Source organism: Ogataea polymorpha, assembly GCF_001664045.1.
Source record: "Ogataea polymorpha strain NCYC 495 leu1.1 chromosome Unknown OGAPOscaffold_7, whole genome shotgun sequence".
Lineage (NCBI taxonomy): Eukaryota > Fungi > Ascomycota > Pichiomycetes > Pichiales > Pichiaceae > Ogataea > Ogataea polymorpha.
In genome coordinates this window covers 105,256-121,144 of record NW_017264704.1, presented here as the reverse complement: position 1 = coordinate 121,144, position 15,889 = coordinate 105,256, and the positions used below count along the sequence as shown (strand labels likewise).

Genomic DNA, 15,889 nt, shown 5'->3' with positions numbered 1-15,889 from the left:
AAGAATAAATACATTTAATTTTTTTTGTTTGGCATACAAAAATTTTATTGACCCGTGTATCAGCTGACAGATTCCGTGTAGCCAAACTACTCGTATCATCATTCTTCTTCCTCTTCCTCTTCCTCCTCTTGCTCCTCGTCAAATTCGTGTTCACTCTCTCCACCATCTTCGTCCAGAGCAAGTGATGCATCAAAGTAGAGACTTGGGTCCAAAGCACTGATGTCACAGGACGTCGCTTTACCTTCAAGAAGCAGCTCGCTCATAAGAAGACCCGTAGCCGGTGCGTTATTGATACCCCAGCAGGAATGTCCGGAGGCTAAATAGAGATTTTCAACATTTGTCTCACCAATAAGTGGACCGGATGAAGAAGGCACATCCAAAACCGGGAGATAGCACGCCTGTCTTTTGAGCACTCTGCCATTCTTCAAGTTTTCGGAAACCTTGGAAACAAAGCCAAACAGTTTATCGCACTCCTCAGTCACAATCTCAACGTCGTCTGTCGTTTCTGGGATCTGAACAGACGAGTCTCCTTCCCCGCACACGTAAACTTCGTCTTTTCTTGCGTAAATTTCGGGACTCACAAATTTACTCTTACTAAGTCGTAATTCTGTGAAAACTGCGTAAGGCGTGATTTCTTCGACTTTAGCAGGTTGTACTGTGATCGAGTGGGCGCGCAGCCCTGAAATAGGACAATCGGGAAGAATTTTGGATGTCCAGGGACCGACAGACATCATTACCTTATCTGCGAAAAGCTCAACTTTTTCGCTGGAGGTTTTATCATACTCTGCTTTTGCGCTGGAAGGATAGTAGGAGACGCCTTTGCAGGTACCCGTCTCTTCATCGATCATTATGTCGTCCACTTTGCCAATGATTAGCTCCACAGCTCCTGTGGCAATGCACTGCTTTAAAATGAATGTGGTGAATTGGTAAGGATGCACTTGGGCCGTGGTATTTTTGTTACCGAGGTGGTTCCAGTCATCAATTAGCCTGCTGTCAATCCAACCCAGATCCTCCGGAAGCTTTGGCCCAGACAGCGAGTTCTGGCTCTCAATGGAAATACTATTGCTGTTCTTTGAGATAGTGGTGGACTTCACCTCATTTCTGTCCTCCTCTGCTTTCTGACTGCGTTTGGTTGTCCTTCCGCTCTTCTTACCTTCGAGGCTACTCAATCGTGACTCGGTGATATCCCCCTCAACGCTCACCGTTGTTAATCGTCTATAGCCCCATTCTTTCTCTCCGTCGAACTCGGTCGCGAGGTCTTGGTGTAACTGAAAGCTCAATGGCACAATCTGCTGGGGAAATGCCCACAATGCCAATAACCCACCTGCCTTTCCAGAGGCTCCTCCCGCTACACGTTTGCTTTCGACGATGGTGATGTGGTAATTATCCGGATCAAAGTTCGGATGTCTCGTAAGATAGAACGCTGTGCAAACACCAATGATTCCTGCGCCAACAATTACGATATGCGTCTTTCCCTTGTGTTTTCCCGAAGGAAACGACGAATATGTCAGAAAATCAGGCTTTTCTGGAGGGATTTGTTTCTCGGTCCCCATATCCACTGCCTGCGACAAGCGACTAATAATTTATAATCCCGTTAACAATAATCACTTTTTCCTGGCACTATTAATGAAAGTCAGAAAAGTTGCGTGAGAATTTCGTTGCTTACACAGCCGTAATTATAATGCTATCTATTTACGACGACTCCTCAGGGTCGCTAAGATCTATTTTTCTCCCGTTCGATTCGACTTCCAGATCACTATGTTGGTCGTCCGACGCATCTTCTGACAGCACTGTGCCGTCCACATCATCACCCTCTTCCTCGTCCTCCTCGTCCTCCTCGTCCTCATCGCTGCTCAGCAGACCCGCATCGTCAAGCTCCTCGATATACTCGACGTCTGCCTCTTCCTCGTCATCGTCGCGGGTCTCGAGGCCTACCAGCTCTCTCTTGAGCTCGAACCTGTCTGTCATCATGCTTAGTTTGCCTCTAAGCTCTAACAGTCTGTCCAGATTTCCTGCTTTTCTTTTCATGGTGGTAGCAAGCAAATTCAAGCTGGGCGAGTTCTGCAGCGATCCGCCATGAAATATTAAAATGTGCTTGATCCAGTAGGCCAGATTTGTTTGTCTATTGGTGTTTCTGGCAATTTTTTCAGCCAACCTGTCCAACAGTGGGCCAACATAGATAGAGTCCAGCTTTAGGATTGTGTTACGGATCACAGACTCGTCCTTGTTGTTCAGCACACTCTCAAGGAGAGAATGGTCGTTCGATTTGAGCGCCTGCGACAAAACAGTTGTCAGAGTTCCTGTCGAGGCTCTTCCGCTCTTTTCAGTGGAGTTTCCGTGGCCATTCGTTTGTATGGCTCGCAGTCTCTCTGCCAGTGAAATTTCGTCTTCGTCGTCCTCCTCAGCAGTTTCAAGATCTCTGAAGTTGTCTCCGGAAGAGACTACTGCGTTGCTCTCGTTGTATGTTTTTGGCGCGGCAATGTCGTGGCCATTTTTAGAGAACTGCGAGAACTTGAGATTAGGCTTTGGCTTTTCCAGCTTGAAGTCGCCAACTAATTTGTAGATTTTTGTCCCATCTTCCGCTAAAACCCACCAGTCAAGAGCATCAAAAAATGGGACGCTCGAATCCTCAAGCCAGGTCAAAGTCAGGTGCTTTGGCCCTGAAAAGATGCCTTGGATTGGAAGATTTTCCGCAACCTCTGATGCAGGCCGAGCGACAGTAATTTTGGCGTCACTTTTATGTGTGTTGACGCTTTTCTTCTTACGCTTGTAAGGCGAGCTGGCAGACTCGACAGTTTTCTTCTGTTCTTGCAGCGGACTGTTGAATATTTCCACTGCTCCCGATTCGGTGGTAGCAGCTAAGATGGTCATATCAAACCCGTTGTCCGCAATTGCTATCGATATGACAGGCTCTTCGGCAACCAGAACCCCGACGGTGGTGCCTTTTGAAACGGAAATGGCGTTAATGAACCGATCGCCTTGCGCAGCAGTGAAAATTATGTCGTCACCATAGTTGAGAACCGTTTGTATAGGAGAAACGTGTCCTGGAAGAGTCTTGACAACCGCAAAATTGTCAGCACTATTCACCAAGTACGTGGAGTGAGAGCAAAGAACAAGATGCGGCTGATCGTTGTACACTACCGTTGCCAGACGGGTCAAGGTCGTTTCTTCGCTCAGTGGTCTGTGTGTCTTGGACAGCTCCCAGGTTTTGAGATTGAATTCGTACAGGTTTCCTTGTATATCGCAACAATAAGCCACGTTGGAATGCGCATTGTGGTGGAAGTCTGAGACAGTTATGTGGTTAGGAGTCGCTAGCTTGTGAACGAGCTCGTTTCTGCTTGGAGAATAAATATGAACAGCACCGTTTTCCAAACAGAGTGCTATAAGCTGATCTTCTAAGGAGGCGTCTACACGTCTCTTTTTGACATTCGTTGACGCCTCCGAAAGGGTCTGGATCCATGTGAGAGCCCGGATCTTGACACCTTTCTCAAATGGATATACATTGGAGAAATTATCAGCGATGTCCTTGGAGCTCTGCACCCGGAGAGTATGCGAGTCCAGCGACACGGACACACTGGCGTAGTATTGTCCTGTCGCATCGAAGGCCGACGCCACGAGAGACATTATTGTGGTAGATTTATTCCTAAAATTTTTCAACACAGCCCGAAACTATAGGCCGTACTTACCCTGCCCAGAGAACCGTCTGGCAGGCAATTATTTTTCAATATAAAAAGAGCACTTTTTTTCCAGTCGGGCTGGTGCTCGAAATGGCAGAGACGCGGGTCAGTATTGACATAATTTAACAAAAGTACACCACGACCCTCGCATAATTACTACCATCACCAATGTCAGAAAACCAACAGCCGCAAGAAGAGTTGTCCCTCCCGAAGGCAACGGTGCAGAAAATCATTTCGGAGGTGCTGCCGTCTGAGTTCAGTTTTACGAAGGACGCGCGAGAAGCACTGATCGAATGCTGCATTGAATTCCTCATGATTTTGTCCACTGAATCGAATGACATCGCCGACAAGGAGCTCAAGAAGACCATCTCGACGGACCATGTTCTCAAGGCAGTGACAGAGCTGGGATTTGTGGACTACATCCCGGTGCTTGAGAAATGTCTGAGCGAGTTCAAGGAAAGCAACAAGTTCAAAGAGCGCAAGAACAGCAAATTCCAGAATAGCGGGCTGTCCGAGGAAGAGCTATTGAGACAGCAGGAAGAGCTGTTCCGTGCTAGCAGAAACCGTCTTCAGCAACAGAATGTCAAGGATGAGAGCGAGTAATGTATTCTAGTGGATAGATAGAGATGTACGATTATCGATAATATTTGCACAGCCGAGTAATAATATATTTTATTTATTTACTTACTGATCAGGTCGTGGACAAACTGCAGCTTTTCAGGAGGCAGCAAGTCCTTCAATCTCTGCTGTTCTCCAGACACAAACGACTTGAACTCGTTCACCACATTGATTGAGTCCAGAGGCGAGTCCTTTGTGAGCTGGTCCAATTCTTCATCGTCGTCGTGCTCGCCAAATATTTCTCCGTCATATTCACCCGTCTCGACTAGTTGTGTGATTGCCATGTCACGTTTCATGAGTATGACGCGCTTCTCGATGGCAGCGGGCAGTTTTTCAAAGCATCCAATCAAGCGGTGCAAAATCACATCACTGTAGTTCGATAAAATGCCCGTGTCTGCGGTCAAGAGCGAAATCAGGGCCAGAATCTGCAACTTGAGATCGAAAACCGTAGAGAGCCTATTTTCGTTATTGAACCACAGCTCAATTAATTTCATGAACTGCTGGCCAATCAGCTGCGACGTTTGCACTGGACGAACAAAGCAGCAGGAAATAAATATTTTCAGGAACGGCTTAAGAGTGTCCTGAAAGATCTCGTCATCGTTTGGATCAGCCTGCATTTTTGCAGCCGTCTGCAACACTGATTGTAAGATTTGCGGCAGAACCGGCTCGATGTTTGGGCCCACCGATAAAATGACAGTAGAGAGCAGGTTGTAAACAAATTCCACAAGGCCAATATCCGACTCGTAGTCATCGGTCTCGAGCAACGTCAGGATGGCAGTAAGGAACTGCTGTAAATGCATGTCATTGGCGATTTCCGAGTTTCTGAACCCGTGGATGCATATGGTCTCGAAATAAGGCTCATAGTTGTCGTAGTATTCGAATCCGTAATTTTCGAATGAGTCCATCACACATTCGAAAATGCTCCACGATTCAGGAATGATCACCTTCAACGTGTAGTTTATGGACTCCAGAAGATCCATAATCTCCGTCAAGAAGATTGCGAGTCCATTGTCTAGCACAAATCTGATAGCTGGCTCGATCGTTTTCATAAGTCCAAAAGTTATCTCCTTTTGAGACGTCATGGTGGTGATCATGGTGGTGAGCGTATTCAGGATCGACGCAGCCTGATACTCTTTATCCGTCTCCTCTGAGCTTTGTTTGTCGCTGTCCACATTTTGCAACCTCAACAGCTCTTCTGCAATCCTCAAAAACTGCGTATTCAGGTTGGAAGCCAGCTGCGTGGCAAACGGTTCGAGGTCCTTGGCAAACTTGGACACTATATCATCCATGATCTCGTTGATCAGCTCAAACTCAAAATTGTTGCTCATCTCAAGCAACTCAGACATCACAAGAGATATTCTAGGGGACACCTCATTGGCAATTGGCTCGTAAGAGACCATATACCGCAAAGCGTCGGCAGCCTCGATTCGCAAGGGAAGCGGGCTGGTTTTCGCAAAACAGTTCATCACATTTTGAAACACGCTCGAAAGCAGCTGAATATCCTTGTAGTTATGTGTTGTGAGAGCAATTGTCTCGCAAGCCCTGGTCTGCAGCCACTTGTACTTGCTATCCGAAAGCTGAGGCAGAATAAACGACTTTGTGATCTCGTCCAGCTGATCTCTCATTGGGCTGCTTGGTTTATTGAGCTTCATCCATACATTGCTAAGAAGTCTCAAACCGGCTTCGGTTTTGTGCGCAATCTGCTCGTCAGCCATGTTTTGCTGCCTGCTCTGGAAAATCTCGTTTAAAATGTTCATGACCACAACAACGGACTCCTCAAACCGCCTGTAAGTCAGCGCATACACAAACTCGTTAGCGGCAACGTCTGCAGTCTTGGAATCGTGGTTTATGTCGTAGAATCTCCGTAGATACTCCTGAGGATCGTCCTCAAACAGCTCTACGGTCTCCTCAGACGCGCTAAGCATAGGGACGATCACGTGACGGATCAGCGGATCGAGCTGCTCTTTAATGGATCCCCAAGTGCCGTCATACTGCAAGCATTCGCTGATGAACGCCACCAAGTGGTAGAGACACACCTCGCTAAGCCAGTGTTCACTCTTAAGCTGTGTCCATCTGTCAATGACGGACCAGTAGTGCTGGAGAATGGAGGGGAGAAAATGCGTAATCAAGTTCTGCTGCAGTGCCTGATTGTTTTCATTAGTGCAGTGTCGCGATCTCAGTCTATGGAGGTTTGCAAATGACCATTTTTGGCACTTAGACAAAGGGTGACTCGACAACTCAACAGCGTTGAGGTCCCGGAGACTCGAGCTCTCCAGATCGATGATCTTGAACATGTAGCCGCACCACTTACTAAGCAGATTCAGGTCATTTGTGAAGTAATTTGGCATCTCAGTGTAAGTGCTGTACTTGTATATTTTCAGCACCAAATAAATAAGCTGAGCCACCTGCGTGTTGGCCGATATCTGGCCAATGTATGACTCTAGAAGTGTCTCGAGTGCAGGGAAAAATCTAGCCACTAGAGTGTTCATGAAAGTCCTGTTTTCTATGGCATCAAAACGGTGGTATTTGGAGACCTGATGGATCAAAAGCAAGCTGGCATATACATAGTCAAAATTGTCTGAATGCTCGTTGAGCATCTTGTGTGCCGATTCCAGAAGCTCCGTATCCCATGTAGACTCCAACCGAAGAATGTGCTCCATAGAGGAAGTAAGCTGTTTGAGGACAGCCTGGTTCCCTGTGCAACTAAGAATTGCCGGGATCAGCTGGTATTTGATGCGCTCTTTCTCCTCGGGCTTAATGCGGTGCGCTAGCAATTGCTCCGGAGAACGGTCCGAGATGAACCACGAGTTGCGGATCCGGTTCTTAACAAAGGTGATGGCGACAAGCCGGATGTGAGACGGCAACGATTGTTCGGTAGCGATCTCCAGACAGTCTGCAAGAACGCCTGCCTTAGACAGCGCTTCCACCAGGCTCCGCTCAGACGAGCTCCGTAAGGCATTGTCGGGAGACAAGGTATTCAGGAGGTGTTGTAGGAGCTCCTCTTTATTCATGACGAAAATGTTGGCTTACAAAAATTTAAAGAAAAAATAGTGTTACTTAATCCAGATATCGTCGTAGAAACCAATAGACCTGTCACTCAATTGGTAGCTGAGACATATCCCATCGATGTAGACGAGATATAAGACGTACCTTCCTTGTGCTATTCTTCTGCAATCAATGCCAATGAGCGTCCGCACGCCAAAATCGCCACTTAGGCACAGCCGCTCGTAGTTTGGAACCACGTACTCCTGGCGCATTCCATAGATGCCGCGGAACGTAGTCAAACGGAATACCGACACTAGACCTGACTGTGATCCCACCACGTAGCAATTGAGCTCAGGAATCAGAAATCCTAGAGACAGCCGGTTGGAATGGAGCCAATCCTCGTTGAATGGTTTAAACTGAAATACCTTGGGAACTGTCGCATTGCAGATGAGCTTGTTCACGCGAAAAAGCCCCATGCGCAAAGCTGTGGACACAACCAGGAACTTGTCGGTAAATTGAGGAGTTCTGATCTGCGGCTCCCAATATTTTTTGGAGTTCATCGATATGTGTGATTTCTGCTTTGAGCGCTGTTTCCATATGTAATAATCATCATACACCTTTTTAATGCGCCGGTAATTATCTGACAACGACGTGAAAGGTTTTTGTTGCGAAATGAGACTCAGATGGTCGAGAGTCACGGTTGGAATAAAAAAGTTATGGAAGCTGGCAGAGATACCGATGTGACTGGAAAAACACTCGTCAGACTCGCAGTCAAGCACTTTGCTCTCGTTGATCATCTTGTTCAGGATCATTTTCTGCTGGTCTATCCACGGATCGCCTGTCATCAGTTCCAGGGAGTCGACCTTCTTGAAACAACTAGAATCCACGTACCTGGTAATCCAGACATTGTCTCCTAGTAATGCTCGACTGATAATGTACGGACGGCGGAACCGAACCCTGGCAAACCGATCTCCATTCTCTTTATTATACGGTCCTTCATACAGAACCATCGGGAACTTGAAGATAACCAATTCCCCGCTGATGGAAGCTCCGCTAACATAAACTTCGTCCTCTCCTTTTATGAAACTGACAGAAGGAACATTGTGCAATATCTGGTGTGTTTGGACATGGAAATCGTTTCCGCATTCATCGATATAGTGTAACTGAATGCTTTGGCTGTTGTCAGAAACTACCACCATATTCTGGTACATATCCAGACCCCAGACCGAGGACAATGCACTGAATTGATAATCAGGGGTCTCTCCCATATTGGGTATCCCTTTGTCCTGACAGCTCTTGACTAATCTCTCCACATTGTATAAAAGCACTCTGCCGTCGTCACAGCAGAGGCCGAGAGTTTCTTGCTCTTTGAGCTGCCCGATCACCATATAATTAATAGTGTGAGGAAAATGCGGTCTGGTTGCGCTCTGCCGATGAGCCTCTGTTGTGACAGAAGGATGTGTGTAGAACAGAAGTCGCGGTAGTTTATCTGGCTGGAATTTGTCCTTTTTATGAGTAAACCCGTAAACGCACGCTCCGACAGCAACAAATAAAAGATCATGTCTTGCAGAACAGCATACAATGTTGTTCTTGTACTTGTCCGGTCTGCCGAAATCAAGCTTTGTAAAGCCGTGGAACTCAATGTCCAGCGAGTCTTTGAACTTCTGAGCCGGCTGCGATCTTAGAGGAAATTCCAGCGAGTCCAATTTGGCAAAGTCTTGAATGATCTCTATCTCCCCGTCACTGTGATGGTTCTCAAAGTTTTTAAACGTGTCATTGGAATTGATAGGGCACGGATGTCTGCATGCGTCCTGGCTAACAAACTCATATCCCCCGATCATGGCATGCTCGTAGTAGTTCTCGCTGATATAAATAGTGTTGCTCTCGCCAGAGCTGCGTATTTTGCGGTCTAACAGTGTGTCGGCTTCGTAATCTCCATCCTGAGGAGGGAAGGACAGCTGATTCTCCGTGTAGAACAAGTCCTGGTCCTGTAAACTTGACTCCGTAACCACCAACGGCTGTAAGGCATTGTCTTCCAAGTCTGTGTCAAAGCGGTCGTCATCGTACCCATCACTCATATCGCTAGAGTCGGGAAACAAATTGTAGCGCTCACTGTTTCCTGTCACTGATCCTCTGGTGCTGGAGCCATTGGTCCGGTTAATAACCTTGCTTCTAACGCCACACAGGGCTAGGAACCGTTCGAACCGTCGTTGGTGTTCAAAGTCCTGTAAACGGACCTCCCGAAGGTCCTCCCGAGCGGGGTCCTCATCATCACTTATTCCATGTGTTGCCGATTGCTGTGGCGTAGCATACATGGAGTCCAATATTTCGTGATCTCTTCTTCTTTCTACCTGAATTATATCTCCTAAATCCAATTCCCCCATAATTATTTTTACGTCGATCGACCCAGATAAGATGACAAGCTATTATTCCTTACTATACATTATTAATCCCGTTCCCTATATTCCTGACCTCTTGCCGGAGACCTGTCGCGTGGCATGCCAATTTCATTCTTTTTGACAACAGGAACATAACTAGTATCATGCCTATAGGCGGGGCTTTGCTGAGCTGGCGATGGCTTGGCCCCCAGGCCCAAGTATGGCGGTCTGGGCTTCGAAACAGGCGTTTTCGATCGAGTCCCGGAATTCTTCCAGCCCATTCCCCGCAGCATGGCTTCGCCAAACTTTTCCACAGGCATTATCTGGTAACTTTCTAAAGTAGGGACCTCGCCATCCTGGCTCTCGATCGCTTTGGGCCCCAGCAGTCGCGAGCCAGTTGTTTGCGGTCTTTCGGTTTCCATTTTGTTCAGGCCATAATGTAGCTCCTTGTTCTCCTGCTCTGTTCGCTGTCTCCGTCGTGCTTCCCAGCCGTCTTGTTTTGAAGCGGGCTTGATTACTAGGGGCTCATCTTTCTTATGCTGGATATCGTCAACGTTGGTGATCTCTACCTTCTTATCCTTCTTCTCCTCGTCCTCAAATAGCTCGCTCCGTTTCAACGGCGTGGACTTCTTCTTGAGCGAAAAGCCCACCTTGGACGCGGGCTTTTTCGTGGAGAAGTTCATAATGGAAATAAAAAATAATTAGTCCCATGCTGATCTTGCGAAGAATTCATCCCTCGCAGAACCCGCTCGCTTTCCTTCGTCGGCTTTCCAGCAAGCCGTATAAGTCCTCCTCAGATGGAGAGCTGGCAGAACGAAAAAACAAAGAGACAGCCAAACTGGTCAATGACATAGAAAGCCCTGAAAACAATAGGTCTGCACTCAAGGACTACATCAATGCTGTCATTGGAAGCGAGAACTTCAAAGAGCTCAAGGCTGAGTTTGCACGTTTCCACTCCGAGCGGGCCAAATTAGCAAAAGAATACCACAGCTCTTTCACCGACAAGCTCGACCGAACTGCCGCAGAGCTTAAGAAGAGTGCAACGATAGCCTCCAAACTCATGAACGACTTGACAGGATACACAAAGATCAACAAGCTGAAGGAGAAGATAGTGGAAAATGAACAGAAGATGAGAGAGTTAAGAGCCTTGATCAGCGAAAGCAAGCAGAACTATGCACGTGCTCTCGAAGAACAGACATCAGCACAGAAACAAATCAACGAGCTTCTTGAGCGGAAACACAGCTGGACTTCCCAGGATCTCGAGAAATTCACGAATCTCTACAGAAACGGCCATGAATTGGAGCGTCACGTGGAAGCAAACTCTAACAAAGTGGCAGAATTGGAGGCCAAGGAGAACGATTTGCACAATGAATTGATTCAGAGCATTATGGAAAGGTATCACGAAGAGCAGGTGTGGTCAGACAAAATTCGACAGTTTTCCACGTGGGGTACCATCTTCATCGTGTGTGTAAACTTGTTGCTGATGCTTCTGGTGCAGCTATTATTCGAGCCTTGGAAAAGATATAGACTTCTGAGCTCTTTCGAATCGAAAGTTAAAGAGCTCTTTGAGACCCAGGAACTGCAGAATTGGCACAAACTGAAATCTGGATTGGAGAGCATAGAGCGCAGACTCGACAAGTTCGAGCATGTTGAAGGCATGCTACCTACAGATTTCTCTTGGAGTAGCATAAAACAGTGGGCCACCAAGCTGAGACTTATCTTCTTCAGCAACAACTTTTACAAGCTTGATGTGTCGTCGATAGAATTGACTGCATTTTGTGGCACAATCAGCTCTATCTTCCTGATCCTAGGCATGGTTCTGTCTAAACTTCTCTTATAGACATATGGCGTCTATCGGCGCGTCGACAGTAAAATACTCCTTACACCGAGCGAGAGCGAAAACGAACAAAAAGTTTTGGATAAATCAGTTTGCCACCGGTTAGAGTGTAACAAAAACTTGAGTCTCCTTATAACAATAAACATACTAGCATGGAAGAAATTGGTATCTACCCAACACACACCCCTGGTATTGGTCAGCCTGTCGAAAGTATAAACTCGAATGCCAATGGGAATGCCAATAAGAATGGCACAGACGTTTACTTGAAGCTGAAGAAGCTGGAAAAGGAATTGCAACTTCTCATGTTGCAAGAAGACTACATCAAAGATGAACAGCGCCACCTGAAGCGAGAACTGATCAGAGCACAGGAAGAAGTGAAGAAAATCCAGAGTGTTCCTCTTGTCATTGGACAGTTTTTGGAACCTATTGATCAGCAAACGGGTATTGTTTCGTCGACTACTGGATCCAACTACGTGGTTAGAATTGTGTCGACGTTGGACAGAGAGCTTTTGAAGCCTTCGGCCTCTGTTGCGCTTCACCGTCATTCTAATGCCCTTGTGGACATTTTACCACCAGAGGCAGATTCCTCAATATCGATAGTGGGAGAGAACGAAAAACCAGACGTTACATACAACGACGTGGGAGGATTAGACATGCAAAAACAAGAAATCAGAGAGGCTGTGGAGTTGCCTCTCACGCAAGCAGATCTGTACAAGCAGATTGGTATAGATCCTCCTCGAGGTGTCCTTCTATATGGTCCCCCAGGTACAGGTAAGACCATGCTGGTCAAGGCCGTTGCCAACAGCTCTACCGCTTCATTTATTAGAGTGAACGGCTCGGAATTTGTGCAAAAGTATCTTGGAGAAGGTCCTAGAATGGTGAGAGACGTTTTCAGACTGGCCAGGGAAAACTCGCCATCTATTATTTTCATTGACGAAATCGACGCAATTGCCACAAAGAGATTCGATGCCCAGACAGGTGCGGACAGAGAGGTGCAAAGAATCTTGATAGAGCTTCTTACGCAGATGGATGGATTTGACCAATCCACCAATGTCAAGGTCATCATGGCCACTAATAGACCCGATACGCTGGACCCGGCTCTTTTGAGACCTGGAAGATTAGACAGAAAGATCGAGTTTCCCTCGCTAAGAGACAGAAGAGAGAGGAGGTTAATTTTCAGTACAATTGCAGCCAAGATGTCACTTTCCCCAGAGGTGGATCTGGATTCGTTAATTATGAGAAATGAGCCACTGAGTGGAGCTATCATAGCTGCCATTATGCAAGAAGCTGGTCTCCGTGCAGTGAGAAAGAACAGGTATGTTATCTTACAGAGCGATTTGGAAGAAGCGTACACGGCACAAGTGAAGACAGGAAATGAAGTCGATAAGTTTGAGTTCTATAAATAAGCAGTGAAATTGAAGATTCCGATGCCTGGTTTGAAGGTTTCCCATCCGTACTTATCGAATTCAAAATGATCCATATTATAATGCCACTTATAGCTCCATATCTCATGATAACGGAGACTACTGTTCTTGAAGTTAAGCATGGCGTTCTGTGGAGCTATGAGAAGTACGTGTCCGTTAGCTTCTGTAATGTCAGATAGCAATGGCTCGAGGGACTCGTACTCATAGCCCATGCAGTCTATCACAAATGGAGACGTCGCATTTCTTGCTCTATTTGCAAAGTCCGGCTCATCTTTGTTGATATATGATAATGAACCATTTTGTAGGAACCATGTTGGGGGCTTGTATGTTCTCCAGAACACAAAGTTTCCTGAGTGATGCTGCAGCTCTTGCATAGCTGGAATAACGCCTCCCTGATGCAATTTTCCCATGAAAACCAGCATTCCTAGGTTGAATGGAATCCAAAGCATCAACAGCACTTTCTTGATTGTGGACCTTGATATGTCAACGCAGCTGGCCCATAATGGCACCATAGGAATGAGGAAACGAAGCTCTTGGTGTGGAACAAGGCTCAATACTATCATTCCCGATGCCACTGTCAAGAACGACGTAGACTTGATGTTTTTTGTCGTGAATGGAAACACTAGGAATATCAGCGGGCCAAACATGGTTGGATAGTTCACGAGTACGTGCTGGTAGTATGGATGCAACCCGTGTTGTGCCAGATTAGAGATCTTGCTGTTGTATAGTAGATTATTCAGCGGCGTTATTATGGAGGTATTAATGGAGCCCGTAAAATAGTACGAGTCTGCGGCGATGAATATGAGACTGAAAAAGACGAAGCTCTGGATGGCCAACAGTGATTGAAGCTTGTTTCGAAGGCCATATTTAAGCACGAAGATAGCCGGAAGAACCAGCCAGGCGACAAATGTAACTCTGTTGAATATTCCAAAAGAAACCAAAAATCCTAAAAAGAGAAGCTTGTACGAAGAGATACTCTTCTCTTTGGTCTCCAATGCCTTTCTCATGTCATTGATGATCCAAACGGTATACAAAAGAACACAAGTTTCGATGCTGTTGGAGAATGTGTGTGATTGATACACCAGAGTAACGTAGCTCGTGTCGGCTAGCAACAAGGCCGTAGAAAAGTCTCTTCTGCGAAGATGCAATTTGCGCAGCGTAACCTGGATAGCAATCAATGTCATGAGCGAGTATATCAGTTTTACTAGCTTGTAGGATCCGATTGGCGACTCTCCAAGGCTCTGGACGACTATTTGGATCCATTTAATTGGCACGATCGAGCGACACGCGTGCTGGAACTCCCACGGGACATTGTCGTCGAACAACGGCTGGAAGGTCTGGAAAAACTCGTCCGGATGGATGTATGAGAGCCACGAAACGCACTCCAGCCGGAGAAACAAAGCAAGAATGTGGAACGACCACCAAACTGTCTCCCAGTTCCAGTGCCAAGTCATAGGTGCGAATAATTTTTTTAAGACTAAAGACTTATATAACCTTGTATCTTTGTTTGACCTATTACAGTAAGTTACCTAACAGTCGACCAACTCGACGGCCTTCAAGTGGATTTCATTACATTGGCCTCCAATCGACTGGTCGTACAAGTTGTAGAAAGTGCCCGACAGACACTGGTAGAATATGGTGTTGTTACCAATGGCCAGGTATCCCTCTGGGGAAATGGACCATCCGTCAGCATAGATGGCGCCAGCTTGTGGTGGAGGACCGTCGAATTGGAATTGTCTATTAGCAACGATAGAGCCAATTCTTCCCTCCGAGTCGTACAGGATACCGTCCTTCAAAGTCATGGCCAGAGCACCCTCCTTCTTGCAGGACACAGAGGTGACATAGTCTCCAGTTGCAGTGGATGCGGAAGCGGAGGAGGTCTTCGAAGAAGCGGTGGAAGATGCCTGGATTTGACCGTCGGAGATCTGGGAGATCACACCGCTGGTGGTGGCAGAAGAGGCCTTGGTGCTGGTAGCCTGGATTTGGCCGTCAGTGATTTGAGACACAACGTCAGCAGCAGTGGAAGTGGAGGACTTGCTGGTGGCTTGGATCTGACCATCGCCAATCTGGGTAACAACGTCAGCAGCAGTTTTCTTGGAGGAAGTGGAGGTGGTAGCTTGGATTTGACCGTCGTCAATTTGAGAGACAACCTCTGCGTCAGTCTTCTTGGAGCTCGAAGAAGAAGAGGTGGTGGTGGCAGTGGTGGCTTGGATTTGACCGTCCGTGATTTGCGACACAACAGCTGCGGCAGTAGAAGTAGAGGATTTGGAGGTTTCCTTCTCGGTGTCTGTGGTAGCCTGAATTTGGCCATCACCAATTTGAGAAACAACCTGTCTTTTTTCAACGTTGAGAGAGGCGGAAACCGTGGAGCCGGTCTCTAGCGGTTCAACAGCAATACCGAAAGTGGCGGAGTAACTAGTCAGAGCACCATCCAGGGTGTAGGATGGGGTCATGGTGGTCCAGTAGGTAGAGCCAACATAGGCAGCGAATGCGTTGGAGGCCAAACTGATGGCAGCGAGCGAGGATGTGAACTTCATAGTGCTAGCGAGTTGACTGAGAACAGTCCGAGTAAATCTCGCGTTTATATATACCTCGGCTGTCAATTTCGCTAAATTTAGTAATGGCTTTGCAAAGGAGTGTGCATGCTTGGCTGAAACTCCTTTAAAATTGTTTCGGAACCATTTTATGAAATGGACATAAAAACGCGTAGATAGTGGCAGCGGGAGCCCGATATCACAGTCCTTTGCCTACTGGTGCTGGCTTTGATGTCTGGTGAAGCTCTGGTTGCTACTACCGGCTCCAATTTTTCTACTATTTTTTCGCGTTTGTTGTTGTATTATTGAATGCATCCCCGAAGACGCGTTTAATTTTTCATATTATTTTGAAAGGAGAATGCGGTGCGAAGGTGCAAACAACAATAAACACCACCGTACCTATTCCTTCGATTGACGCGCGCTAACGCTTTGACGC

The 15,889-nt window shown here is 46.8% G+C and overlaps 10 protein-coding genes across 10 annotated transcripts; 3 read left to right on the top strand and 7 right to left on the bottom strand.

The window, feature by feature from the left end:
• Positions 1-9: 9 nt before the first annotated feature.
• OGAPODRAFT_17344 (uncharacterized protein) lies at positions 10-1,611 on the bottom strand. Its single transcript, XM_018355051.1, has one exon. The coding sequence runs from the start codon at positions 1,551-1,553 to the stop codon at positions 99-101; it is 1,455 nt and encodes a 484-aa protein (XP_018208517.1). The 5' UTR covers positions 1,554-1,611; the 3' UTR covers positions 10-98.
• A 40-nt stretch (positions 1,612-1,651) lies between these two features.
• On the bottom strand, positions 1,652-3,624 carry OGAPODRAFT_77980 (uncharacterized protein; the record flags this gene model as incomplete). Its single annotated transcript, XM_018356402.1, has 1 exon — positions 1,652-3,624. One exon carries the CDS (start codon positions 3,622-3,624, stop codon positions 1,693-1,695), a length of 1,932 nt encoding a protein of 643 aa, XP_018208516.1. The 3' UTR covers positions 1,652-1,692.
• Positions 3,625-3,769: 145 nt separating this feature from the next.
• OGAPODRAFT_17343 (uncharacterized protein) lies at positions 3,770-4,338 on the top strand. Its single transcript, XM_018355050.1, has one exon. The coding sequence runs from the start codon at positions 3,846-3,848 to the stop codon at positions 4,278-4,280; it is 435 nt and encodes a 144-aa protein (XP_018208515.1). The 5' UTR covers positions 3,770-3,845; the 3' UTR covers positions 4,281-4,338.
• OGAPODRAFT_95700 (uncharacterized protein) lies at positions 4,333-7,306 on the bottom strand (the record flags this gene model as incomplete). The annotated part of the gene is made up of 1 exon (XM_018357795.1): positions 4,333-7,306. The coding sequence occupies one exon, from the start codon at positions 7,304-7,306 to the stop codon at positions 4,358-4,360; it is 2,949 nt and encodes a 982-aa protein (XP_018208514.1). The 3' UTR covers positions 4,333-4,357.
• A 40-nt stretch (positions 7,307-7,346) lies between these two features.
• Positions 7,347-9,605, bottom strand: OGAPODRAFT_17342 (uncharacterized protein; the record flags this gene model as incomplete). The annotated part of the gene is made up of 1 exon (XM_018355049.1): positions 7,347-9,605. Exon 1 carries the CDS (start codon positions 9,356-9,358, stop codon positions 7,349-7,351), a length of 2,010 nt encoding a protein of 669 aa, XP_018208513.1. The 5' UTR covers positions 9,359-9,605.
• A 121-nt stretch (positions 9,606-9,726) lies between these two features.
• On the bottom strand, positions 9,727-10,341 carry OGAPODRAFT_10199 (uncharacterized protein; the record flags this gene model as incomplete). Its single annotated transcript, XM_018353082.1, has 1 exon — positions 9,727-10,341. The coding sequence occupies one exon, from the start codon at positions 10,339-10,341 to the stop codon at positions 9,727-9,729; it is 615 nt and encodes a 204-aa protein (XP_018208512.1).
• Positions 10,342-10,820: 479 nt separating this feature from the next.
• OGAPODRAFT_36890 (uncharacterized protein) lies at positions 10,821-11,216 on the top strand (the record flags this gene model as incomplete). The annotated part of the gene is made up of 1 exon (XM_018355331.1): positions 10,821-11,216. A coding segment is annotated over one exon (396 nt), but the record flags the coding sequence as incomplete, so codon positions are not given.
• A 372-nt stretch (positions 11,217-11,588) lies between these two features.
• OGAPODRAFT_90750 (26S protease regulatory subunit 6B) lies at positions 11,589-13,642 on the top strand. The gene has a single exon (XM_018356979.1). It carries the CDS (start codon positions 11,648-11,650, stop codon positions 12,899-12,901), a length of 1,254 nt encoding a protein of 417 aa, XP_018208510.1. The 5' UTR covers positions 11,589-11,647; the 3' UTR covers positions 12,902-13,642.
• Positions 13,019-14,373, bottom strand: OGAPODRAFT_14634 (uncharacterized protein; the record flags this gene model as incomplete). Its single annotated transcript, XM_018353428.1, has 2 exons — positions 13,019-13,021; positions 13,069-14,373. The coding sequence occupies 2 exons, from the start codon at positions 14,371-14,373 to the stop codon at positions 13,019-13,021; spliced, it is 1,308 nt and encodes a 435-aa protein (XP_018208509.1).
• Positions 14,374-14,376: 3 nt separating this feature from the next.
• OGAPODRAFT_17340 (cell wall protein Pir2p) lies at positions 14,377-15,459 on the bottom strand (the record flags this gene model as incomplete). Its single annotated transcript, XM_018355048.1, has 1 exon — positions 14,377-15,459. The coding sequence occupies one exon, from the start codon at positions 15,454-15,456 to the stop codon at positions 14,449-14,451; it is 1,008 nt and encodes a 335-aa protein (XP_018208508.1). The 3' UTR covers positions 14,377-14,448.
• Positions 15,460-15,889: the final 430 nt, after the last annotated feature.

Excerpts from the sequence above, each read along its gene's own strand:
- OGAPODRAFT_17344 (XM_018355051.1), bottom strand. The coding sequence starts at position 1,553 with ATGGGGACCGAGAAACAAATCCCTCCAGAAAAGCCTGATTTTCTGACA.
- OGAPODRAFT_17343 (XM_018355050.1), top strand. The coding sequence starts at position 3,846 with ATGTCAGAAAACCAACAGCCGCAAGAAGAGTTGTCCCTCCCGAAGGCA.
- OGAPODRAFT_90750 (XM_018356979.1), top strand. The coding sequence starts at position 11,648 with ATGGAAGAAATTGGTATCTACCCAACACACACCCCTGGTATTGGTCAG.